This window comes from Colletes gigas, unplaced genomic scaffold (assembly GCF_013123115.1).
Source record: "Colletes gigas isolate AHSC1104 unplaced genomic scaffold, ASM1312311v1 Colletes_gigas_Sc00013, whole genome shotgun sequence".
NCBI classification, from domain to species: Eukaryota; Metazoa; Arthropoda; class Insecta; order Hymenoptera; family Colletidae; genus Colletes; species Colletes gigas.
In genome coordinates this window covers 4,006,458-4,034,437 of record NW_025106642.1, presented here as the reverse complement: position 1 = coordinate 4,034,437, position 27,980 = coordinate 4,006,458, and the positions used below count along the sequence as shown (strand labels likewise).

General features: G+C 44.9%; 1 protein-coding gene across 1 annotated transcript in view; it reads right to left on the bottom strand.

Annotated features, from left to right (window-relative positions):
- Positions 1 to 69: 69 nt before the first annotated feature.
- LOC122399432 (zinc finger protein 853) overlaps positions 70 to 27,980 on the bottom strand; it is a 116,481-nt gene continuing 88,570 nt past the window's right edge. The window contains exons 5-12 of the mRNA XM_043400110.1: positions 21,977 to 22,136; positions 19,859 to 20,026; positions 19,536 to 19,658; positions 19,295 to 19,432; positions 18,696 to 18,890; positions 18,182 to 18,402; positions 17,924 to 18,077; positions 70 to 17,562 (exon numbers count right to left, since the gene is read on the bottom strand). Coding sequence (XP_043256045.1) covers positions 17,441 to 17,562; positions 17,924 to 18,077; positions 18,182 to 18,402; positions 18,696 to 18,890; positions 19,295 to 19,432; positions 19,536 to 19,658; positions 19,859 to 20,026; positions 21,977 to 22,136 — 1,281 coding nt within the window. The 3' untranslated portion in view covers positions 70 to 17,440. The remainder of the gene's footprint in view (positions 17,563 to 17,923; positions 18,078 to 18,181; positions 18,403 to 18,695; positions 18,891 to 19,294; positions 19,433 to 19,535; positions 19,659 to 19,858; positions 20,027 to 21,976; positions 22,137 to 27,980) is intronic.

Below are 27,980 nucleotides of genomic sequence, written 5' to 3'. Positions count from 1 at the left end.
GAAAACAGAAGGCGTTAGGAGACTTTGGCCCCTCCGGTCAACGGTACCATTTTTTTCTTTTACTTTTTCGATCGCCAATTCACTTTCAAGTGTATACTTTTCTTTTTCTGAGAGAACCCCCAACATATCAACAAGGTAGCTTTCTACGAGCCAAAAACTATACTTTTCACGATTTAAAGTAAATTTTCTCACGATCCAAAATTCAAGTTCTATAGTAATTACAATTACAGTTCTTTTCTACGATTTGTACAGTTAAATTTACCGCGATTAAAAAATTACATGTATTTCACGATTCAGAATTTCGATCTTCTGGGATCCAGAGATATATTTAGCAATCTAAAAATTGAGTTCTCCGCGTACCGAAAGTTGAATTTTTGTTTCCCGAACAGGCTCGTTTGCGTGATTCGATGTATTCGTCGACCGAGGGACATTTTCCGCGGTGCCGAGAGCGTCGAAAATCGATAACAGTCGCCTACGATCGCGAGGGTGAAACCGAAGTTTGATCAAGGTTCGATGGCGATCGGGGGGGAAAAAAGTATACTGCCTCGTTTCCGCGATTTTTGTCGCGCTCGTCTCTACGCGTTTTCATCGAAATTTTCGTTCTCATCTCTTTGCCCGAGTTTCACTTATATATTTTTTTTTCTATTTTTGCCTCTATTGTCGCCTCTCCTCCTCTGCTCGTCCCGGAACGCGACAATGTGCCCTTTACTAAGTCCGAATCGTGTTCAGTTTTGTACGTTCGTTTGGCGGTTCGAAGGGTATAGAAGGTTCTGAAATGAAAACCGGAAATGCTCCGTTAACGATCGCGATGGATTACGTCGGGAATAGAAATTTAAACGTGGGCCACATTGTCACGAACGAGGAAGCACATCGCGTACGCGTTCGCGTTCTTTTGCACCGGATGTACGTATGCGCGCGTACATACATACATATATGTATACTTTTATATATAGATATAGTGATAAAATTGTATTTTTTTTGTTCTCGTTATTATCATCGGCTATTTCATCTTCGTGTTGTGGTCGTCGTACAAACAGAAACAAGGACTGAGTCGTCTCCTTTATTATATTTTTTTGCTTTTTCCTTTGCGTTACGAAAAACTTTTGTATCGTTATATATTTACCGGGAAGAAAAAAAATCATTCCAGCGAACCCAAACTCTATTGCCTGCTACGTTGTGGTGTTACTTCTATGCGCGTGTTTTGTATTGTCTCGAAATGCGTTATTGATATCATTTTTTTTATCGTTTTTGGTTTTTAAACTTTTGTTTCATTACGTCGCATGTGCTCTCTACCATTTCGTTCTTTTTTTTTTCCTTTCCATTTTTGGCTATGACTATATTTCATTTTTGCCGTTTTTTTTTTTTTTGTTGCTCGAGGGGAGGGGGACTTTTTTTTGTTGCCTGCCGACATTACAGTGTGCAATCACCGTCAAAAAATTTTTCTCGCAACTCTCGCATTCTCTCTTCTTGTACTCTCGCTTTCTTACTCTCTCTCTCTTATACTCTCACTATATTCGTTCCCTATATACTTCGAGTTCGATAATTTCGTCTAAAATCCCATTTTCGCCTTAACTATACACAATAATCATAATATATAATAATAATAATAATAATAATAATAATAATAATCACGACTCGAATACATCATCGATTCACCTCCGAATATAGATACAATAATTTTTTTCTTCACCTTCATCGTCTTTCGCTTCATTTTCTTAATCTTCATCAACGTTTCTTATCGCCCTTTCTCTCACATTACATCTTGCAATATAATGATCGCTTAGGTCGTCGTATATCTATACATATACATATACATATACATATATATATATATAATTTATAAAATGAAAATAGGTACAATTTTGGACGCTTTTCTTCGTCGAAAAAACGTTCCGAAAATTTCATTTTCGCTTAATAATGCCCATCGGTTGCGATTCTAGTCCACTTGGTAGTAAAATTTTGTTTTTAGTTTTCGTTCACGCTACTTTTACACGCATTCGCTCCGTCCCGACCCGCTCTTCATATTCACGCGAATCCATTCGTACAACGCACACTCTTGCACACGCGCTCTCGACTTTTTTTTATTCGCTTAAAACTCATTCCCGTAATTTTTTCTATCCTTTATATTTTTTTGCTCGACACTCGCACCATACAACATTCGCACAAAAATTTCAGCGACAATAATCGCCGTCTCGCGACACATATCAGCCTTTATTTTTGCCATCGGTGTTCGAAAAGACTTTGAAAATTTTCGGCCGGTCAATCGCGTGCTTCCAGAATCGACGAGCAATCTTCCAACGGCGCTCGCAAAAACCAGAAATTACTACGCCACCGCGAAAGTATATTCAATACTCTACACTACGTCACGCGCGTTAGAATATTTACAACCCGCGTTCGACGGCAGCTCCGAGTTTCTCGTCGTTCCCGTTCATTCGAACCACTCGAAACTCGAATTTCGAACGACTTTTAATTCTGACTCGGCTCGCGTGCAGGCTCGTTCGATCGAAAGGAACGTGGACACCGGAGAATTTCGTTACATTATAGACCGCTGAAAGAATTCCGTTCCAACGCGTTTTGACGCTCGGTTCCGCGACATCGATTTATCCGAGATCGTTAGCTTTCGTGTATTTTACGATAAAAATTATTGCGCAACGCGAAACCGATCCGGTCCCGCGAAACTTTAGCTGGAACGAGCCCCACGCTGTCGATAGGAAGCCCGAAAGACGCTTTATACACAATACTTGTTTTGGATCCGCGATTACATTGCGAAATATTGATCTACAGTGTTCAATGGTATCTACGTTTTGAGTATCTGAAACACTGCGCTCGGATCTAACAATCGTTCGACGCCATTTTGTAGAATACCCATTCCCTTATTCCTAAATACTTGAAAATAATCGCTTTTATTTTTCTCTCAACGGTATCGAGTTACATCGTTTTGATATGTCTCAACGAAGAATCGGTAGCCAAGTTTCCCCACTGGTTTCCGCAAAGTATCAAAATTAAATTTAAGCGTTTCCACGCGATGTTATTTTTCATGTTCAATGACCGTCGAATTTTGCTCTCTTCTTCCGTAACAAATATCATTTGAGAGGAAACCGAGTCGAAACGGGGCTCCGATACAAACGAGTACAAACGATAGTCGAAACAAATTTCTGACTAATTTCGGAGGCGCTCCACCGCTCGTCGATCGCAATTTATTCGCGCGTTGAAGACGAGACGGTGGAGCCTCTCCGAGAACATTCGTCGCGATAAATTGGCCGTGATAAATTTCAATTTTCCGATACCCGAGTAGTTAATCTCATCGAACACTGCCCAGCGAAAGATTCTCGAATTTAAAATCGTTCCGGCAGCGCGCGCGCGCGCGCCCGGAAGTCGTTCCGTCGCACGGAAGCACCCGGTGACGAACGTACGTGTGACGATCGTAAAAAATGAAAATAAACGCTCGTCGTTTAGATCCTAGATAATTATGCGTTTTGAATCGAGTCACGCAAAAAGGCTATTCGCGATTATCGAAAAAATTTCTGCTCGTGTACATTTCACCGTTTCTCGCAATCATCGAAAACGTTTAGCTCTTTCTCCTAGATATTGTATCACGTGTATCATCATACATAGAACCATTAATGAGATAAATCCTACACAATGCGGAACTCGCTCGTAACCGAAAGAGACTGGTGAATTTATCGTTTCGTCTTCATTTTTTTTTTTTGTTTTTTTTTTGTTTTTTTTTTTTTGTTACATTTTGCTCCTATCGTTCATCATCTATATTATTCCTCCCGCTTTATTCTCTTTTCGCTTGTTCTCTGGATTCGATATATTTTTCATATATTTTTTTCTTTTCTTTTGCGCGTCGACCATTTCCAAAATTCGAAAAATTTGTAAACGCTGCTCACTACGTACGCGGCGCTTCGAGGATTATCGTGTATATACGGTTTTGTTCGAACGTGTACACTCGTTTCCGGGACGACGTCGCGTGCACGCACGTATTCGACGACGTCGTCGCGGATCGCAAAGAAACTTTGTATCTTCGGCTCGTTATCGCAATTCGGATGGTAAACCATTCTTCGAAACGCTTTCGATCGCCCGCTCCCCGTCCCGATTCCTCTGGATCGTGATTTCTGATCCTGGACTCTGGATGTTTAGAAAGCGATCGTCAACGATCATCAATTACGAAACGGGACGAGGAACGATCGAAGCAGTTACATCTCTCGCCGATCGACAGTAGGCTCGCATCAAGAATCGATAGCGATAACTAATAATAGTGGTAATAGTAGCAATAGAGTTAACTAATGATAATTAATAGCGATAACTAATAATGTCGAGAACAGGCGTGAAGCGCGGTCCAGTTCGATGCTAGGACACGATCGGCCATTCAGGATGCCTTGAACGCGATCGAAAACTTCTCCAAATCAATTCGTAGATGTTCGATAAACTTTTTTTCGAGGTTTTGTCGTCCGATCGTGCCCGGATCGACCGGATTCTGCATTTTCGCCGTCTCATCGGCGGTGCAATAATAGGTAACGATAATATTTAATAAATGCACATGTTCTAAATTTCGTGTGACAATCGTCAGCGTATTTCAGAGATTTGTTGCTCACGATACGCACTTCTATAATCGGTGCTCTATAGTTGGGATCGTCGATAGCGAACCTCGACGTCAAGGAACCACTTTATACGAGACAAATTATTCTAAACGTTAATAATAATAATAATAATAATAGTAATAGTAATAGTAATCAAAGGAAAGAAACTAACGGCGGCGATACTGCCATGAAAAAAGAAGCGGATAACTTCGATTGCGCATCGACGAAGTGTATGACATTGTGACGATGACGACGGTAATGATAATAACTAGACGTAATAATAATAGTAGCAGCAACTAATATAGTACGGTTATTAAAAGTAATAAAAACGAATAAACGTGTGTGTATGGGTGTTGCGTGTATGGTTTCTAACGACAGTAATAGTAACAAGTAATGAGAACTTAGCGCGTCTGCGTGCAGTACGCCGGTTACAATAAATCGGAACAAAAGTGTCCTGTCCACCGTTGAGACGTTCGAACAGAAAAAATAGAACGAGAGTTGTATGGAACCGGTCACGAAAGTCACGAAAGTAGTAGTAAAACGTCGACCTTTGAGCAGACCCGACGCGTGTAAACGATAAAAAAACTCGCGATGTAAATTTGCATAAATCCGGCGACCCGGCGCGCCATTTTCTACGTGAATAGTAACTAAAGAACCGTAGTTTTGTTGTATACGTTTATACGTGCTGCTGCGCGTGCACGTTTCCCGTCTTTCTACCTTAATTAACACCCACGAGCCGCGCAACTAAAACGCTAATTACACGATATAAACGATCGATTAATTAATAAGGCAGTAACTAATCGTAAAATCCCTAGCTTGTCGCTTCATCCTTCGTTTTTAACCAATTCTGACTAGCAAACGTAACTCGACGCGGTTCTGTATCCGCCGATCGACGCCGTTTCTTTAACAATTTCTCTATTTATTTTGCCTTAAATTCAGAAATAGGAATCGATCGAAACAGGGATCGATTCGTCGCGCGACGATCGGCGAACAAAAACGTTGCGAGGTGCGATCGAAGAGTGCACGGGAGAACGTTCAATATATATCTTTTAAATTTTCTAATTTTTTTCGTTTTTTTTTCGAAGCAACAAAACAACCGAACCTTGTTCGAGAACGATTGAACAAATGATCCGCGCTTTTTTATTTCGTTTCACGAAAAATAGGTCGTTGATGCGTGGACGAATGGCGACGAAATGGCGCGTTGTTTTGAATTTGCTAAACGGAAGCACCGAGATCGCGTTCGTTTTCAACATTGCCGGCACTCTTCTAACTCGAACGAGGATATAAATGGTATACACAAAAGGGACAAAGAGGAACGTGTAACGCGATAATTTTTCATTCATTTTCGTCCGATTCCTTCGATCGATCGGCGCGCGCGCGATTTTTGTTCGAAAGAGGAAAAAAAGCGAGGATTTCTTCCACGATAAAATAATAATAATATTAATAATAGTAATATACAATGATAAAAGTAAAGCTTAACAAACGACGCGAGTGTCAGTTGGCGTATATAATATAACTCTCAGTCGATGCTACACGTAATGTTAAAAGTAAAGGGAAGACATCGAAAACGATAAAGGGTCGCGCGACAATTTTCGTACCGATTAGGTATCCTTGCACTTTGAGCGAAATTGCGAATAATATAACGAATAGGGGGACCGAGAACATTGGCAAATTGTTCGAAACGCGCTTCTTCTACGTTCAACGTTTGCGTACCGGCTTCGCTCTTGTATAAATAAGTGTTCAAATAATATATAATATTTAACGAGTATAACTATGTATACATATATATAAATCTATATGTGCGTGTTGGTGTATACATACAAGTATTTATTGATATATATATAAAAAAAAAAAAAGGAAAAGACTAAACAGGAAAAAAGGAGAATCTCGAAACGTGGCTACTACGCTTTTACTATCGATTTTCATTTTCTCTTTTTTTTTATCAAAGATCGCGATCTCGTTCGATGACAGAACGATTTTATGGCTTGTTCTCTTTCGTTCTTTCTCTTGCATTTTCTCTCTAAAAAATACGCCTCCAATTGCCCTCTAGCAATTTCTGTATGATTAACTAATCATTAATAACTAATAGCGATAATAATAGCAATAATGATGATAATAGTAGTAGTAGTAATAATAATAATAGTAATAATAATGGATTAACTGCGATGTCGAAACGCTGGGCCGTCGGATCCTCGAATCGCGCGGCATTCTTCTCCATTTCTGTCTATCGATCAAAAAGCAAAGTTTTTTTCCTTCTTCTTCCTTCGAAAAAATTCCAAAATTCGTGTTCGAACCGCGAACAAGGATCCGACCGGCGCCCTCGCCAGAAAGCGTGGATGGGCAGGAATTTTACAAAATACACAAAAAAAACAAAGAATTCGACGAAACAACAACAATATTATCATCGAAGCTTTCGGAAGATTCATTCGTACCGTACATCCATATACTTTTTTTTTTTTTCGATTTAGAAAGAGTGTCGTTTTTGCTCATACAAGGATCGACCGGACTTTGGCCGATTGTTTTTTTTTTGATACAACGAAAAGAGGCTACTTGTGTTTTGTCAACAACGCGAATATTTTTCTCGCGCACGTTCCCGCCGGCCCATTTCACTCGAGAGCCCGCCACGGACCGTCCGTTTTTAGCAATCACTATCACCAATTTTCGATCGATCGTGGCCGCGTCGCGCCCGATCGATCTCGATGTTCGACTTTCTTTTTGCTCGCGCTCGAACCGTCCTTTTCAAAGACGAATAAGTACCGATTTTGTCGTACGAGCTTTGTACCCTTTTCTGACTAGAATTGAATTTCGGAATGGACGGTCCGTGCGTCTCTGCGCTCCACTTTCGGCATGAATTCGGCAACGGGACTGCGGGTGTCGGAAGTGCGTCGGTATAATGTGCCCAAAAGGGGACTTCGACCAAACTCAATCGATACCATTAAACCTGTGCACGCACATTTTCGTCGCATTGTGGTCGATTTTGCCACCAATTGCTTCGCGGTTTCTCTCAATTGCGTTTGATATTTAATGGGGTTCTTCTTCATCGGAGACGATGGAAAACGCGACGAAAACGGGCGCCGAAAATTAACGATAATCTGCGCTGTGTGTTATACTCGGTAATTAACCGTACGTAAAACGTTTTAAATCTGAAAACTCAACATCGCCTTATTTTTTTTTTTTCAATGCTCGACGTCGCTCGTCCCCCGTTTCTCAAATAATTTCCGAACATCCACCTCTTCAAATACGATTTTCATTCGATTACCAAACAATTCCAAGAATGTTCATTCAAATTTCCAGCGTGGATCGTTCGTGTTCGGATCGATGATGAATTTCAGGCAACTTTTTGATTCGTGGAGAGAGGGACACGATCGACGTCGGACGCGAAACCCATAATTGAGATCTCGCGAACAAATTGGAAACAATGCGTACACGTGAAACTTTGGGGGATTGGGCTTTGAGAGGATTACCCGCGGGATAAGGATATGGTGGATGGTTTGATCTGTAGGGACGGGTGGCGGGGTATTTTTGTATTGTGTTGAAAACAACGTCATAAGTGAAATAACTGAACGCTGTACTCGAAAGACTAATGAAAAACCGGGGGGATGGGAAACCTGAACGCGCGTCGCCGCGCGTCTCCCTCGTGCCGACGTTCGAGGTGATGTTCGCCGGGAAATTCGTGTTAGAAGTGTCTCGCCGGTAACGGCCAGAGCGTCGCGACGCTCGTTCAGGCACCCTCCGATCCGCGTCCGAGTCCCATAGCCCTTTGGTTTGTCTCCGTAGTGAGTGCCTCCGCGATTTATTGAATAAAACGCGACGCTTTGGGGGAATGGGTGTCGCTATCGCTTCTGTCCTTACAATAGAATGTGTCGAGTACGTTTAATTAATAATTATGTGTGTATGCGTGGTTACGGTTAACTGTTAATTAACTTGACTTGACAAACGGTTACGGTACTGTAGTTAATTAATTATTATCTGTTAGTTTAAATATGCGACTGACTCCACCGTCCAATCATCTCTACCTCTAGCCAATCTCCCTCTCACGATCCCTCCTTCTCGCTCGCCTATGCGGAGTATACAACGTACACACGTTGCCTAAACTACGGACACTTATTACACTTATTAGCATATTTATTCTGTTAAATACTGAAAATGGGATTTGGATATGGAAATTATGGGGGTCGGGGGCAGGTTAAGAACGGCGGTCGGATCTCGTGGACGGGGGTGTTGGGTTTCCTTTTTCGTTTCGAAGTGAATTTTGATCGTTGATTTGCTGGATTAAGTCTAGACCGCCAGTTCGTGGGCCAAGGAAGTGTATTCGAAAATCTCGAATGATCCAGGGATTTATTGGTGTGTCGTGAAGGAGATACGAAATGAATCCGTTACTTCCAGCCGTTCCACTACGCGATTCGCGTGTGGTGCACGGCTGACGAGACTGTAAACACTGAAAAAGACCACGTGCTTTCTGTATACTTACTTAGTTAACTGTTTACTGCGGTACACTGTAATTACTGCTCTACCATAGTACTACTAGTTGTGAGTTATACTTGAGAACGTTCGTTTAACTGTAACGGAAAACCCTGACGAAGGCACCCACTCAACGGACTCTGTCGTATTACATTTTTCCCTCGTATTTTCCACCGTGTTTGTCGTTTTCTCTCAAACCAATTTGTGATCGCTGCGAATAACTCCATTTCGCATGTTTCGTAATCATTTTTAAACGTTTTCAAATCGCAAGACCCGATATATATATGTATATTGTTCGAAGCTGGACTCGTATTAGATTATTGTTTTCTCTTTTTTTTACTTCCATATCAAAGATGTTCGGACTCGGTTTTTTACCTCGGACACGCATACGGGGGGTTGGTAAAAGGGGTCCAGGGTAAAGAAAACACATTCCCGTAAACGAAAAATTTGGAGAATATTTTGAAAAGAGTATCGACTCGTCGCGAAAACCGAGGGTTCCGAGCGGCCCCCGCGAGTTTCAGCAACGAGCCAGCGCGGTGGGTTCGCTCGTTCGTCGCCATCAATTCGCCGATCAGACGCGTTTCGATCGAATTTACGGCACGGTTACTACTCTGTCAAAGCGTCGGGATCGTTCGCGACATTTTTTTCTCTTTCAACCGTTCGCCGAAAGTGCCGAAAAGAAGATCGAGGAATTTCGAAGAATTTAGTCGTTCCGTTCTAAACCGAAGTTTGCGCGAATAGCCGCGGAACGGAACGCGAACAATTTGTCGTTCCGGTGAACACACTTGGGAATGTTTGAGCATGTGGAATAGCCAGGATACGTCGCGCGGTGGACGATCTCTGTTGAAAACGCTCGACTCGATGAAAATTATCGCGTTCGCGGGGAATGCTCGCGTTCGTGATCGGCCATGAACGACGACGGCGAACGCGCGCCCCATCGCCACGCCAACTATGCCTCTTCATTTATATAGTGAACATTGAAACAACTTATTCCGGTTTTTAATCACGGAGGCTCGGTCAGAGACACCGCGTGAAGACGCGAATGCCGCCGAGGCGCTCGCACTGCTAGACTGTCGGTTTTATCATATGCTGCGCACTTATGATACACACTGCCACGAATATCCACATACGTGTCTCGTCTTATGCCTCGTTTATCTCTCTCTTCTCTCTCTCACTCTCGGGGATCGATCAGAGCGCGCGACCGTACGTGGTATATTCGTCGTGAGATTATTTCATTAAAAAATTAAAACCCGATCGAAAACAAATCAACGGTTTTTGCTTGTAAAGCCGCGAATTCGAACAACGGCTCTCTTCTAACGCCGTTGCTTAACTGCTTAGGATGATGGTTGGTTCGTTTGGTTATTTTTCATCGCGCGTGACAGGTTGCGTTCGTGTCTCTCTTATTATTTTTTTTATTTTATGCGTCGAGGTGGTATCGCAATTGCTCGTTCTTTCGGTGTTCGTTGTTGTGCCGCGTTCCGTCTCTGGAACGGTTGATTTCCGCACCTCGAGCAAACCTGCCACTACGTGGTGTGGACACCCTTCGACGAAGAGAATGTCCCGTTACTGTCGGGTTCGTGTGGGCGTCAAGTCCGGGATGCATGGGGACGCCATTGGCGTCGTTTTCGTCATCGGTTCTGCATCCAAACGTATGCCAAAGGCCGCGAATTTTGCTCGTTTTTTCGTTTTGTTTTCGTAATCATCAAATTTTGTGCTTTTCCTCCTTTGGATCGATCGCTTTCGTTCGTCCGGTTCTAGACGCGATCGACGCGCGAGATCGCGCGCGGACCTGCCCAAAACCGAACAGATGGTAAACGATTACCGCAATAACGATCTTGAACGTTAACGTGAAAAGGTACCAGTGTGAGGCCGAATCTAATCGTTCTGGAATTCTATTATTGTTTTGATAATTTCTTTTTAAAAGTCCGCTGCTTTCTTTAAACGACAATTTACAAAATCAATTGGCTTTACATATCCGTAGCGTGTGTATTCGAGTGTAATCGAGTGTAAATAGTGTGTATGTACGTGGGTGTAGATGTGTAGGCGAACGCGCGTACGCGTAAGTACTCGCGTACGCCTGTGTATTGAGATGTGTGTGAGCGCGCGGGGTTGCACGCTCGAGAACTAGGGCAACTTCGCTTTGACATTGTACGTTGACCGAGATCGCGGCCTGTCTCGCCCGACGGGGGTTTCACGTCTTCTTCCCACTGGCGCCGCGGCGAGACGCGATCCACGGTTTCGTTTTCATTCACTGTGTGTGCTTTGTCTGTGATATCTGTCGTTGTGCATTGTTGTAAACTGTTTGCTCCTTGGCGAGAATACCAATTCTACCGCACGCCGCCGTTCGAGCGGATACCGTGCGGATTTTGCGTTTAATTCGTGAGGTCGAGTCGTATTTGTGAGTGTGTATGCGCTGGGAGTATACACCAGCGCATCCGGGCTATGGCATTTTTTTAGATTATTTAAACATTTAGCAAATTTACATGAAAGAGATTAAGATTATGGGTAAGTAGTAAGGGCTGGTTTTGCAGAACGCGTGCTCCCCTCTGTGTCCCGATCAATCCGTCGAAGTCGGCTCGGCCACTCGCCGCGTCGCTCGCCTCTTCATCTTGCGATTCACTTCGGATTCTCCATTTGTCCGCGAACGGGATACGCCATATTTCGTTCCACGTGGATTCGAGCTTGTCTCGCGTGTCGAGAGAGCAGAGCTTCGTACGACGAGCGCTTGCGTTTACCCTCGTTGTTCCGTGTCCCGACGTGTATCGTCCCCATTTCGTCGCGTCCACAGCGGGTCTGGCAAATCGTTTTTCGATGATCCGACGAAGGTAGGACGCGCTGCGCCACCGGCCCGCTTACGAGTTACGGGCATATGTAAATCAATATATTTGTAAATTATTTTTTTGTGCTTTTTTTCTGTCGGCGCGCCAGCTGCGACGGGCGCGCTCGCCACATTTTTTTTTTTTTCTGTTTATTTATGTAGTTATTTATCTCGTAACCTTTGCTTATCATTCTTCGATTACAGAACATACACTACTAGAGCTATTGTAATTGTTTGATTGTGTGTTTCGTTTAATTTTTTTTTTTATTAATTATGGTACACGTTCGCGGGGCACGGGCCGGCCGATTATTGGATCGCTTTTTTTTCTTTATTTTTTTTTTTTGCTTTTTCATTTTTTGTTCCTTCCATTATACGTCGTTCTTCTTCTCGCCCGTCCGTCTATCCTCGTTCCTTTCGGTTTCGCGCTGCGATAAAAAAGCAACCCTCGGCGCACGGCAGGATGCACCGGTGAAAAGCTTGTCGTCTCGGGATCGTTTCACGACCGCGTCGCGAATGATCTCGACATTGTGCTGGCGTTTTAGTGTTTAATTGTATTGTTGTTGTTGTTAATTTATTATTATTTTTTTTTTTTTTATTTTGTTGCTAATAACGGCGATAGTGACGGTGAAAAGTGGATGGTGATGTTGTTGCTTTTTATATTTTTTTTTTAAAGAAAAAATCTTTCTCGTTTCTTCTTCTCCGCTCCTACATTCGTGCACCATTTTGTTTTTTGATGATTTTCTTTTTTGTTACTTTGTACGTATATTATTACTTTTCTGCATGCGATTTGTCAAGGGACCGTGGACAATCTTTTGCCTCTTCGTTTGTCTTGGAAAGTACATTACAAATTATCATCTTGCCAATGTGTTGCTTTAACTTTCGCGTATTCGTTTCTGCTTTCCTTTTAGTTTTTTTTCGTTAAATTACTTTTCTGTGCTTGCGGCACGCGTATTATCGAAACGAACCTGATCTCCGTACCGATTTCACAGTTACTCGCTCAGTCATCCTCTTTCACTCAACGCACCTCTCTCCTACGGATCGAATCTCAATAAGCGCTCGAGTAACGTCTGACCATCGGTGTGTCTGTTCTACTTTTAAAAAGAAATTTCGAGCTCGATAATCACGCCCCGCAACTTTACCGAAACAAACGAAAGAAAAGAAATTCTGTTCCCGTGTTCTTGTACGTATATACCTGGAACGTAGCCGAATCTCGCGTGTGCGCGTCTACCCGAAAGACAAAATCTCGGAAAAATTGTGTGATCGCCGAACGTGTTACTTTGTTTCTTTTTTTTTTTTTCTTTTTTGGTCCCTGTCCTAATTTGGAGGCTAGTCGGTGCCGGTGGTGCGAGTGTGTGAAGACTGTGTCTTTAGGCTTATTATTTATCTATTCTATCGTAGCTGTACAATCCATCGCAATGCTGTGTGTACGTGAGCGTGTATGTGTAATCGTGTGGTTGTGTATCAGTGTCGAGAAAAAAAAACTTCCCGATCAGCGACGCCCATTTCTTGGTGAACGCTCTTATGCGCGGAGACCCCAAAATGCTCCACGATGATCGTACGCGTGTTTTTTTTGCCGCAATGAATGACGGCGAACGGGTCGCATAAGGACGATCGCCAACGGACCGGGCGTGCACCGACGACGAACAGAAGCACTGGTTCGATAAAAACGATTATCGTTGGTTGCGTGGACGAGGTGTATGCACTCGTCCAGCTTTAGGTATTTACATAGAAACTAACCCTATTTCGCATTATGTACTCGATTTAAGTTTATCAGTAAATTCTCAGTTTATGCTTGTGATATCAAGGTGTATTTACATACTACTTAATCCGAGGAAAAAACGCCCTGTAACGCAAAAACTTGTTATAATAAGAACGACCAATGATCGACCCGCGTTGCGCATCACCGGAACCCGAAACGCGTCTCTGTTTTCCGTTCGCCAAAGTTGCACGATTTCGTTTCCCCGTCACCGGTTCGTACGTTAAAATTAAAATTTTCGACGCCAAGTTACAGTCGTTCTTTTATTTTCTTCGGTTGAGTTCGTCGAACGCGGCGGATGCACGAAGAATTAAATTATTGCGATCGAGTCGTTCCGAGTTCCGGTCGCGAGGCGGGTGCAATCGTTAAATGTAGCTTTGACGATGAATCCTTTAGCAAACTTTTCTTCTCTCGTTCCAGATGGTGAAAAAGCCTGTCTATCCGGCGGTTTCTTGGCGCGTGTCTTTTACGTTCAACGAAGATGACGACGTCAGGCTAATTTTTTTAATTGGCGAACAAAAGGATTGAAGGGAGAGATCCCCTGAAAAAGGAACGGAGAAGTCGGGGTACAACGACTTCCCGAGAAATTGCGAATTTTCTTTTCTGCCACGTCCTCTCTCCCGGGTGTTTCGATGTTTCTCTTTCGAAATAAATATGCTCGTTGTACGAAGGCCGGGATCTAAAAATTTCATCTCGGGACAGAATGTGGTAAAACGGGGGCAATCGTAAGGTATCCGGGAATGGGGATGAAAGAATTTCGTCGAGAATCTCCGAAGGGAACAACAACAACAACAACGCGATCGATGTGAGATATGTTTGTCACGGGGAAGAAAAAATTCGGCACGCTACCATTTTCAATTTCCGCACACTTCATGTTCGCGATTGCCAGTCGAGGAAACGAAGAAATCGAACGTGTCGTAGGTAAAATGTTTATCATTATTATTATTTTTTCAACGATACTTTTGCTGGCCATTTTTGTTTTTCTTTGGTTCGAGACCGCCTCCGACGTCACCGTTCAACGTTTACATTTTTACGTTTTCGTTTTGTGCCTCGAGTATTTTTTTTCGGATCACCGTGTTTCCGTTCTGTTTCCGGCTAAGAATTCGAGTTCCAAGAGATAAAGCGCGGTGTCACCGTAAACGTTTTCGTTCCATCTCGTTCGGTCTCGTCGAATGAAACCCCATCGAAAATACGGACTGTCCAGGAGTTTTAGAAAAAGGTTTTGGAAAAGGGTCGAGAATGATGGGGGTTTTTTTTTTCGTTCGGGGGTGGATAAGGGACTGGCCCGAGTTTCTAAAGTTCGCTCCAACGTGGTGAAACCTACGGATTTTCTATGTTCTTCTTCCTCTCCTCTCCCTCGTCATCCTCATCTTCGTAGCTCTTTAATTGATCCACCTCTGTTCTGCTTCTCCTTCTTCTTCGTCTTATTCTTCTTTCTAAGTATTGCGAGAACGTAACGGTATATTGCAAGTAAAAGTTCGAAACGACGCAATTATCTTTACGCGTTCAGATTATTATACCCGGAAATAAAAAAATATTTCGCTTATAACGATCACAGGACCTCAGATTACCTGAAGCACGCCACTCTAAAATCTCTTTCGCTCGCTCCATTCTCGCATTCTCTCCTTCCTTGATGCTCACGAAGCATTCCCATTCGCACAGCTTCCCGTTCGCTCGATCGTGTGCCCGTGCACGTACGCGACAATCCCAAGGTCGTTCATTCACGAAATATCTTGCACGTGCTCTCGTACTCACTCACACTCACTCTCTCTCTCTTCCTCTCCCTCTCTTTCTCTCTCTATCTCTCTCTTCCTCCATCACTCTGTCTCTCGTGTTCAGGGCTTCTGCCATCTTTTTCTCTTCCCATTCTCTCGTCGACACTGGGATCGTGTACAACTGCCCGGGCACGCGGCTCCATGCACTCTCGAATATCTCTTTCGCCTATTTTATATCCTAGTCTCATAGACCCTATATTTATTATTTATAATATTTATATATATATATAATATATATAATATTTAGCATTTAGTTTTTTATTTCTCTCTCTCTCTTTCTGCAACGTCATTTTTCATCAGCATTTTCATCATCTCCTCTTCATATTTTTTTCCCTCCTCGTCTCTGGCGTGTGCATGCTTGCGAAAAATGCTCGTACACTCTGACGAATCTCTTGAAAATGTGCAACGTGTACAGTAGGAGGTTCGCGGCGGGCCATCCTTACGGCCCCCGTTCTTTCGTTTTTCATTTTCTGTCTCCATCATACACTCCAGACTCTCTGTATGTATATATAATATATATAATATAACTGTTTGTAATAATTATATTTTGTTTGTCCGCTTACGAGCTAATAGTTTTCGTGCTGCCGACCAGCACAAGTTGCGCGCATTTTTTTATATATCCTTACGTCTCAAGTAAGTTTCGCCGTATGTATCTCTGTATACGTGTATGGGTTGTGTGTCTGTTTGTGTTCTTGTAAATACGTGTCTTGTGTTCTCTTGTGTTCCCTGTGTACAATGTATCACTAATGCAACGACCGGCGACGAAACGTCGCGCGATCGCGAATTCAGACCGTCCGTCATTTCCGCGTTCGTCCGATAAACGGGAAGGGGGCTGCGGTACGTATGCAGTTTGATGATACGCCTGATCGCGTTTACGCACGTCTCAGACGTGTGTGTTTTGCCTTAAACGTTACGGGAGCTAAGATTAAGGGAACCTTAAACTGGTTTTTAAGTATGTATATATATATATATTTATATATATATATATAGTTTAGTTTGTTGAGCCTCGGACGGACATGCTGGTTTTCCGTGGTTCTTCATGCCCCACTATCCCAGCCTGATCCGGACCGTGTGTACGGCTCTTGTACTAAAAAAAACCATAGTACCTCGCGTGGAACCTCGATTGTCCGAGCAGTCGGACGACCAGGTACGCGTCAGTTAAGCAGTTTCTTTCAAATAATATTATGGCACGTTTCAGGGGTGAATCCGGCCAGCAACGATGACAACGCGTCCTGAGAATTCTGATAGAGCAACTCTACGAAGCAAATGGCGATTCCGCGCGAAACGGAGAACCGTCGGTCGCTGGCTCGAGCAGCGAACGAGGGTAGCCCGATCCGGCTAGCCGTGTCGTTCTAGGAACTCTGGATTCAGGACCCAAGTAGGAACAACGTGATCAGCGCGACGTAATAGACGCGCTGCTAGAAGACCATTGTCACCGCCGGCCGTCGTCACGCACCGTCTAACGGATTTCTAGATACGTATGACGTTTCTCTCCTCTCTGCTCCGGGGAGAGAAGGAATTTTTCACAGTTGTATCGATCACGACGCTCCGACCCAAACGTCGTCGCGTCGATGATGATAGGATTTCGCGAAGGCCCCGGGAGCCGACGCTACCCGGGGGCGTCGCGTTTTGGAACAATTCTAGCTTGCACTGCTGAGACACTAGTGATTTCGCGGGTGACCACACTTGGACGCCTGTGTTTCGAACCGACGCAGAGGACGACAAACGTTTTCAATGGTTTGTCGCCTGTGTACGTCGTTCTTTACACGGTGTCAGAGTTACCGAGCATGTCGTCGGCTTTCCTCTTGACGCCGCGGTCTTCGGGATGCTGCTGCTGCTGTTGCTGGTGCTGTTGCTGTTGCTGCTGCTGCTGTTGATGATGGTGAAGACCAATGCTGGACGAAGCTTGCTGCTGCTGATCGCCGAGCGACGCTGGGCGAGCGTCGGCGGCTTGAAGGGATTGCTGGTTAAGGCGTTCAGCTTGCTGCTGCAGGCTCGTCTGCTCCGACGTCCAAGGGGTCCACTCGTCTCAGTAGTAACTGAATTTTCAGGGTTGCTGATTGTTCTGTTGGTTGACCACGTGCTGGAGAGTAAAACTCAACGCGCGCGGATCGCCGTGAAGCCTCAACGCCTGTTCTAATCGCTGTTCTTGCAAGCGCAACGCTTCCCCTGTGAAGAGTTCAATCGTTCAGATCATGGGACCTTCAGGTAGGGAATGATATAGTTCCTGATATTTTCAAACTTTGAGGATATACAGGCTGTTCAGTCCTGGGAAAATTTTGAATGGGAGATTCTAATCTTTTTCTCTATCTTTTTGTGTATTGACCAAAAATGATTGTAATTGACCCCTGCAACCAAAAATAATTTTTACCCTCTAGAATTTCTCATTAAAATTTTTGCCAGAAGTGGTCGAATATCCTGTTTATCTCCAAAGTCTGTGAACAATGTTTTTCCAACCCTCTTGTACAACCGACAGGGTATAATCGTGCAGACTTTGGTATTTGAACTAGTTTGGTAAAAATGAGCTTACCAAGGTCAGGCGGTAAGGTGTCCTGCTGCGACATCTGTTGATTCGTATGATGTCCAGGCATGCCGGAAGTGCTACCTCCATTATGCTGTCCTAAATGATGTCTGACGTCCCCGCCGACCGCGGAACTTGCCGCTGCTGCTGCTGCCTGCGATACCTGTCGCAAAACGTTAAACATGCAGTCAGAACGTTTCGGGACGCGTCGTTAACAGTCTGGACTATGTTCGACCGGTAAATAATAGTTGCACGTAATGCACTTACAGCCAGTCTGAGCGCGGCTTCGGCCTGAGAGCGCAACAAAGCTTCCGCCTGGTGCATCCTCAGAGTCTGTTCTGGTCCGGTTGTTTGCACACCTTGTTGTTGGGGCCCCGTCGATCCTTGCGCGCCGCCGCTCATGTCACCGTTGTTGCCCATTCTCATGGCCGCCGCCAGAGACGCCATGTCCACCGGCGACAGATTCGGCGACACCGAATTTTGCAAACCTGTTAACCACCAATCGAGATTTATCTTCGATCGAGGATTGAAATTTGTTTGAATATTCGCGAACAAAGTGGCCCGGATAAGAAAGAGTATTGTTGCCGTGGAAAAAGCAACGATTGCGAATCAAACTTTATCGGGAATAATTGGAACACGAGTGCGTCGTATCTCTTCTTTGGAGCGGAGTCGCGCGACCAGATAAGCGGTATCGACCGTCCTTGTACGGGCCAAGCGAGTATCGCGGAGAATTCAAACGACCAATCGATTCGAGAATAGCGGTATGGAAGAGGATTCTTACCCGCTGACACGGCGGCCATCACTGCCATGCGTTGTTGCTGCGACTGCATCTCGTCGTGGTACTGTTGCGCGGAGCCGGACTGACTTCCCGTTCGGAGCATCTCGCTGAGCTTGTTGCCACTGGGTCCCGGCGACGCCATATTGTTATTATTGTTGTTATTGTTGTTATTCAGCAGACCGGTACCTGCGCAGAAGTCTGCTCTCGTTAATATACACGGCTTACGAGCACGTAGCCGAGTGTAAAGTAGCGCTACTAAGTAACTATGGTCTAACAGTCGGTAGAAAAGACGATTATAAAAGAACGCTCGTATGATACGGAAATTACTCACACAAGAATTCGTAGGTACTTTATTTTACTCTCAGGTATATCAAGTGTGTAATATATATGTTTACTACAATAACTGTCGCTGCGTTTCGAAGCTCGGTGTGTACGACATATTGATACATTTCAGCGAACGTGTTGTTAACGTAAGATTGAAAGGTCGCTTCTTAAGGTGGTGTTAAAACAGGCGTTACTTTAAGATTATTATTCACGGACACTCTAACGATCATTCCAGACGACCGTTTGCAAGAAGACGGAGGAACAAGATCGGAGCGTACCAGGTTCACTACCGGCCGACGATAGTCTTCCATTTCCGCTGCTGCTGTCCGAGTGAGCCGACGGCGATGGACACATCGGTGGTTGTTGCAAATTTTGAGGTCCGCCTGTTTGACTTCCCAACACACCCAATCCCGTACCTGGACACGAGAATAACGTATGTGTATCGTTACGATATTTCCTCTCACAGGCGACACGTACACGTTAGAAAAAAGGGACTAGGTTGCGACAACTTTCTGTTACCTAAACTCGAAGACGCGAGGATTTCTCTCTCCCGCCTCTCAGCGGCCGCGCGGCTCAAAACGTACTGCGCAGCGAACTGATGTTTCGGGTCCATTCTCATGTGCTCCATGTGACTCAACAAACCTTAACAGCAAAAACAGAGCAGCCTCGATAGAGTTTCGTTGTTCGGTGTCGACACGCTTGGATGTATAAACGAAGCACGGTAAAATGCGTTTCAAAACGAAAAGAGTAAAAAGTACCACAGAACCCCGGTTAGAACGAAAAAAAAAAAATTGTATTCGATTTGTATTCGGTAGGTTTGTTTCAGCAAGAATTATACTTACCGCTCTCATGGGTGAAGACGGCTTGGCACACCGAGCACGGCCACATCCTGAGGCTTGTGCTAAGCTGATTGGTCTCAGGATGACAGGCCAGGTGCTTCCTAAGACTACCCTCGTTGACGTAGTGTTTTCCGCACACAGGACACGGGTGGTTGGCGGTCCGTCGCTTCGCTAGGTAAACCCCGGCAACGGAGGTTGTGCAGTCAGCGGAGGGAACAATAGGGCGACACAATTTCAAGGTCAATGCTAAGCAGGATAAAGCTTCCCAAGGAATGAAAGCCACCTCCTCCATATCATATCATATCATCATCACCATTGTTATCACTATCATCATCTCATTATCATCCTTCTTCGTTCTCTTTTCCTCATCCTCATCATCATCATCTTCATCATTATAATCATCTTTCGCCTCCTCCTCCTCCTCCACCTTATTTCTCACGCATTCGCGTGTACACACGCGCGTGTACGTACGTCGACATTCCGGTCGACCTCGAAGGCGAAGGGAGAATCCTTGCAGACACGGATAACCGAGGACCAGAGGAGAGCACTGACCTCGGACGCACCGCGAGCTGCTTCATGCCGTTGCTGGCTCCCTTTCACGAGCGAGGTCGTCGGCCCAAAAACCAAGATGCACACGCACGTACGCGCGCGCGCGCGCACGCACGCACGCTCATAGACGCACAAAGAAAAGTTCGACGACGAATCTCTCTCTTTCCCTCTTTTTTTTTTATTTTATTTTTTTTTTAAATCATATATTTTATTTCGTTTTATTCTATTTTATTTTACTTCGTGTTTATTTTACTTTATATTATTTTATCTCTAACTTGTCTTTCGAGTCGCAGTTTTCCTCCCCTCACTTTTTTTTTTTTTTTTTTTTTTCTCTAAGTTTCTTCCTCCTTTTTTTTTTCGTTTCTCTTTCGCTTGTCTCCCTCCGTCTCTACGTGTCTCTTCCAGACTCTTTTCTCTGTTCTTTCGTTCTCACCGTAGAGATCGGATCTGGTCCGCACGATCGAAAGATGGCTTACTAAACTTGCGCTCTCTGTCGTGGCTCAACAACACCAGGGTCGATACTCTGGCACACGCACCGTTTTCCGTGTTACTTGAAAAACGATGGAGGAAACGAGATGACGCGCTCGAAAAAACGGGACGCCCGCGGTTTTTTGTCGCAAAGAGATTCTCTGTATGATCGTCGCGCGCGCGCGCGGTCACGCTTTTGTCGATTGTTCTCTGTACGTCTATCTATGTATTTATATGATATATGTATAAATATATATATATATATATATATATGTATGTACGCCCACACACTTGACAGAACACGCACAAAACGAGAACGAGACACCACCCTTTTGAAGCACCGGTTTTATATTAGCGAGTAGTAACGCAAGTATTAGTCGGTGAGTGCGCTCTAAGTGTGCTACACCCCCTTTTTCCGTTTCAGCGAAACAACAGTACGAAGAAGTGACAGGACAATGTGTGCATATCGCCCGCGCCAAAGCAAGTTTCTTAGGTGGGGGTGGGGACGTGAAACGTACTTAAAGACTAAGGACGAACCACCCCTCGTTCGTGTCTCTCGATGAGCGGTAGTTCCACCTCTCTGTCTCTCGCTTTCTCTCCCATTTTAGACTTACTCTCGCAATTAAGGCACCCTCGTTACGTCTATCTCGGTTCTTTCTTTCTCCTCGAAGGTATTCGCGCGAGAAACCCTCTATTCGTTCGTTAGCTGTTAGGTGTTAGAAAGGATGGACGGAGTATCCCCAGCGAAAGTCGGCCGGCCACGGGAAGGAACCAATCGTAGCAAACTCCACGCCGGCACATCGGCACCGGATGTGTGTCTAGGTCAGGTACTTTGCATCGACTTCTGAACAGTTTTGTCAGCATACGCGTCGTCTACGATGATTCGTTCCCCTCCGTGGCGTCCAGGAGACGAAGCACAGAAGTATTCGATTATATCGCGTTGATCGTGCGTTAGTCGTGTTACAGACAGAGTGTTGTAAGCGTTAGTGCGGAGAACAGAGTAGAGACAGGTGTTCCCAATGTACACGTAAGGACGATAAGCAAGGAGAAAGAAAGAGTGACACGGACGAGATCGAGGGTGCTCGATTATCCGTAGATACTTACTGGCAACGCCGGAAGCATTCGGGTCCTTGTGGGTGTGCTTCATGTGCTCCATGAGAGCCTCGCCGCCGAGGAAGAGTTTGTGGCAGACGGGACAGCTGGTTGCGTTCGGGCCGCCGATCAGGGCGGCGTGTTGCTGGAACACAACACGCTGTTGCAACTCCTTTTTTGCGGGGCCGGAAGAAGAGGAACCGGAAGCAGGCACACGCGGCGCACCGTAGAGAGCAGCCGACCCACAGAATACCACCACAGAGTGTCGCGAACCAGAAGCGCAGGACAGGCAGCGCACAGAACAGAATGATTGACCAGTGAGAGTTAGGGCACCGATTTGCCGCCGCCACCACGGACTACTTATTTTTGCAAAGGGAATTCACCTCGAGTGTCTGGCAAAGGACTTTACTAGGCTGGGAGGACCTTTTCTCTCTTTTGAACGCGTCGACCGCCAGGAGACGATTCCCGAACATCGCGATACAGACTTTCCCTTCTATCACCATTTTCGCAAAGAATTACGGACAAAAAGACACGGTCGTTCCTTCAAATTGCTCTCACTGACCAATTTGATACTCACATGAATCGCTGCGTTATTCATAGAGAGCTGCTGTTCGGATAAATCAAGATTCGTATCTTGATTTACTGTGCACTCTCGGATAGTAATCTAATCTCAAACTTTTCAATATTTATTTTCAACGAAAGAATTTTTATGCAACGAACTAAATTTTGAATAAATCCTGAGCGATCGTTCTGGCGTTCGACGCGTTGATCGCGATCGATTCTTTTTCAGGGACTCTGGCGTTGAAGCTGAAGAGGGTTTCGTGACTAATGGCTCGGGAAGGGACTTGAACTTTCGTGTATCATGTGTGGAGATAAATGACATGTTTTTTCTGTTTTAGGTTTCAGTTTTCTGTAAGTAGAATGGTTAAGTGTAAAGAGGACGTTCGAGGAAGACAGGAGGGAGAAAGCAAAGCCCAGACAGACGGATGTTTCAGAGCGTGAGGTCTGCAGAGCGATCGGGATCGACGACGCGATGAAAGATATCTCCTTGCGATGGTCCTTCGAAAACGAACGACCCGCGTTCCGTGAATTCGAGGATCCCCGATCGATCTGGCTAGACCTCACAGAATTGAACGGGATTGCGAAGCATAGATCACAAACGACTAGCTACTACGACACAATTATGATGGCCTTTGTTGCGATCATCGTGTTTCAAACATCGATCCGCGCGATATCTACGGCATTTCTCATTTCTGTGTACGCAAGACGGTTGTGCCAACAAAGGCCATACTTTGAACAGGTAAAAAATGAAGTGATATGAACGAAATTCGACGTCCTCATTGTAAAGTATCTGTCTTCGTCATTTGGTGGTGACCTCGCGTTAAGGAACAGTTTCGCGGTCGTGTCGATATACGGTACCGATCGGTTACTTTTTTTTTTTTTTTTTTTATTTCTCTCTCCCGTTTGTTCGTCGCTCGGGTTTTTCTCTCTCGCACACGCGCGAAGGTCGGTTATATACGCACACGGAGGCGGTAGGGGCACGCGGCGAGGGAAAACATGGTGGCCAACCTTGCTCGAAAGAGTGCTTAAAACGGCGGAAAAAGAATACGAGGAGCGGATGGAAAGAAGAAGGAGGCGAACAAGGTGGGAGGAAGGAAAGGCTAAAACGAGACCAAACGGCAATGACCCCAAAGTTTTGGGGTCTCGCCTCGTTCCTTTCTTCCTGCCTGCTCCCCGCCCCCGACTCCGATACAACGCATCCTTCTTCTCCTTTTTTCCCCCCTTTTTCCTTTCCGTTTCCAGCGCGCCGAGTCGCCCTTCTATCTCTCGCTCTCTGTCCCATTCCCGACCTATCTCCACCACAGCGACTCCCGTACCCTTCTTTTTTCCCGGACCTGGGACAACCGCGACTCGAGGCAATCGACGCACGGAGAGCCGAATCTCGGGCAAGACCAGTTTAAAATAAGACCAGACGTCGTCGACCTTACGTTTCGGCCAGCCAATTCCCTCTTCTTCTTTCTGTTTACTCCCCCCCTCCCGGCGGTGGTTCTTCCCCTTTCGCGAACAATTTCGCCCGTGTATTTTTAGCGAACAGCCTTTCTTTAACTGACCCGAAGCTAGAGTACTTTTTAGCCCGAACTCATAGAGAATCGACGATGATCGTACCAAGCGTCGCGCGCCGATTTTAACACGTTCATTGTCACGCCATCTTGTCGTCATAACTATATTCGATAGTACAACAGTGTGTTTCGTTATTTAAAATGTTACATTTCATTGCAAAGAATTTAGTAAACGTTGTAATCTTGGATTGCTAGCCACCAGTGGCCGCCATGACAGTCAACGTGTGTTAACTTTGTAAGTAGACAGAGGACCAAAATATATTTCAATAGAAATCGTGCTTCGCTCGTTGCTTTGACAAACGCACTAGAGAGAATGCCCCTGAATGGAATTTAGCGATCATAATCCTTTAAAAGGATTATTTCATTACTGGTCAAGATTTCGTATCGCGTACATTAATGACTAATTGCCTATCGTGAAACTTTATGGACGAAAGGGGCATCCCTCGTAGCTCGTAGCAGTATCGCGGCGGTAAAACACCACCGTGGTAGCATTATTCTAGCCTGCGACAATATTATTTCAAACGGTCTTTCGTCCCTGCGACCCTGGATTCTTTTTTTCTTCGAATAATTAATTTTATAGAAAAAATAGGACTTCGCGATCAATTCTATTGTATAAACTTTCAGATGCATTTTTCAGTATAATTTTTTGTTGCATATAGCATGTATCTTGCGTTGTAAAAATATTTAATATACAAACAGTTTACACACCACGAACATGTACCAAGTGCTACAGTCTGACAGTCATAGTGCTCTATACAAACGTCGTTAGTTCTTTACGAACGAGGTTAGGTTAATAAGAGCGTATAGCTATACCTCGTAACGTATGCTTGCTTTTACTTCCGTACATTATTTTCTTTTTTATAATCCTCACACAATGAAAACGAATTATTATTGTTATTGAACGCAACCTGACGTGCAATTCCAAACTGTTCCCATTAACTAGAACCCATCGTTTCACGAGCGATACCCTTCATATTCGGTACTCGTATCCATAGTCATAGTGTGTTCAAAGTTTGCTACAAATGCTATTTACAAGATATGTGATATGGATAATAAAGAATCGTACAGGAAAATTTAACAAGACAATCACGAATCTTCGATGGTAGCCACTGGGACTTAAATTTCTTCCTTTTGGAATATTATTGCAGCCATAGATGGGTATTGTTGGAAGACAGAAAGATCAGTCCAGGGTTCGACGCATAGGTAAATTATTAGATATAATATACTTTGAAAATATGGGTCAAGATCCATCTGGCATCATTCGTTATAACAGAGCAGCGTGAATATTAAATAATTCGTATTTTCAAACAATTGGTTCTTTTTGCACCATTCAAAGAGGTCCAAAACTATAATCGAAACATTTAAATACACTGTAATTCTTTAAATTCTACCTCTATCATTGTTATTATGATACTCAATTTGAGAAGCAACTTTTACAGTACTTTTACAACTTTTTCTGAAACCTTTAGGCGCCTAAAACGTGGGATTCCTTTCAGGACTGATCTTTCGTTCCCCCATCTGTACACTTTGCGAACGCAACGGGCGAAGCAAGTTTAGCAAACTATCGATGATAGGCGCGAGCCATCGATCCCTGATAAAATATTTTTCGGTTCCCCCGCGTACCCACGAAGCGATCGAAATCGTTCGCGCGACAGTTCGCTCGGTCCCTCGTCGTGAGATCATCGTGGTCACGGCAGAGCCTCGAGGTCGCCGGTTTTCGCGGTTTCTTTTATCCGCCGGTGTATATTTTACGCGTCAAGGCTCCGTTTCTTTTCTCGCCTTGCTCTTGTTGTTCCTCTCGTGGACGCGCGAACTTCCTTGACCCGGGACAAACGTGTGCCGGGAGCCAGCGTCGGTCGATGCCAGGTAGAAAAAACGAGGCGGCAGAGGCGACCTGGGCAGCGAAAAGGTTGGCGTCAACGAACCGCGGTGTTTAGAGAAGGTCCTTGCCCTCCTCCCTCGGCCGCGCTTCTCCTTTTTCTCGCATAATACCCGTCCGGCCGCCCACGCTCGTCCTTCCCTTCTTCTTCTTCTTCGGATAGGCGATATTCTTTTCAAGGCGGTCGTTTTCAACGGGCCAAAGGCCCGGGTGTCCTTCTTTCTTCCCGGACCTGGGACAAGCTCAAGCCGGTTGAGCGGAGACGCCGCGAAGAAGAAGATGCCGGCCGTCAACGTCGTCGTCTGCTGGCTGCATGCAAGTTATTCTCGGAGGGAGGCTGCGGTCCGTAGGTTCGACGCCCCGACCTGGCCCAACTGGAAAAAACCGGTTTCTTCGTTGCGCTCTTCCTTTTTTGCTTGCATCCTCGCTTTTTGCACCGCGAATACCTCGGCTCTCCCCTGCTCTCCCAGCTCTTTCTCTTCTTCTACGGGCTCCCCGTTCCTTCTCGTCCTCCTCTCACGCTATTCCTCTCTCTCTCTTTCTCTCTGGTCTTGCCGTGTGCACGCTCTCCGCGATCTCCGAGAGAGCGCAGCGTGGGCGAATCCCCGAGGGACTTTATGATTCGCCGTGACCAGATACATCTCTCTGCTCGGCTCGGCTCGGTACGCTGACCGCCTGGTCTCCGCGCCTCTATTCCCAATTCAACGCTTCCTGGTCCCTCGGTCCCTTCTGGAGCCACCCGTGCCTCCTGTACCCCGGTAGCAGTGACCCCTTTCGCTGTGGGAGAATTCGAGCTTCCGTCGCCGAGGCAGCGCGCAACCCGGTAGCTTCCATTCGATCGTTTCTCCCAACGTCGGAGCCCTCTTCCCGTCTATCGATCTTTTTTTTTTTTTGCCCCGGCCACGATCGCCCGGTTCAGCCGATCGAGGCTCCTCGGTGTCTTTAAAGTAGGACCAGGGAGTGGCGTAAAAAGGAAGTGGGTGTGAGCATACGCGTAGCGATGCGTGACGCTGGGCTCGATGGAGCCATTTTGTGTTCGCGGAAAAGGGACTATCTTTAATCGGCTCGTAGGAATTCACATGGACGTAATTGTACTCTCATCTTGGGGGGTCGGTTGCAATAGAAATGTGTACCTCTTGGTGCGAGAAAGAAGACTGTCGCGGAAGAACAGGGAATGTCCATATTTTTATCAGATTTACGATGAACATTGCGAACGAAGAACGTTGTCGGTTTGAAGATCAGAAATGGGGGAAAATGAGCGTCCTTCGACGGACAAAATGGAGCTCTATTTTTTTATTTGTCTGCGTGGGAGATGTTAAAAAATACAAAATAAATATCTTCAGATTTCGAATTATCCTTCGAGAGAATCGACTATTTTTAATTCCTCTAACGGTAAAAAATTTTAATTACTTTTTAATAATAAGTCATAAACATTTCTAGTGTACACATAAATCTTCTACTTTTGACATTTCGAACAGAACATTGTCATTCAGATTTTACTTTCCACGATTCCTAACAACAATCTATCATCAGCTTTCCCTTCGCGAATAACTCATATTCCTAAGCAACTATTCTGCCTACGCAGCTTCTACTTTGCATATTTTGTAATTCGTTTAATTTTCTACTTCCTGGTTTCTCTAACAGAAAGATGAACAATTGGTTCTTCATTTAAATACACTATAATTGTTTAAATTTTACTTCTATCATCCGAGAAGCAACTTTTGCAAATATATTTGGACATTCCTTGTTTCTCCTCGCTAGTCTTCGACCGTATCCACGTAATCAGCACACGGAGCAAACGATCGAATAAAAATGGAGACCTTTCTGCGAACAGTGTCCGTTCGTGGTTCGCGTCCCTCCAAGTTCAATCTCAGCCTTAAAAAAGTCGTTTATTCTCACCTCCGTAGTCCCGGTAAAAATTGCCTTGGACAGTCTCTTTTCTCTGGAGCAAAAGCGATAAAGATCGAAGGTTGTTCTCTCGGCACGCAATTCTTTTCGCGTTATTTCTCTCTTTTTT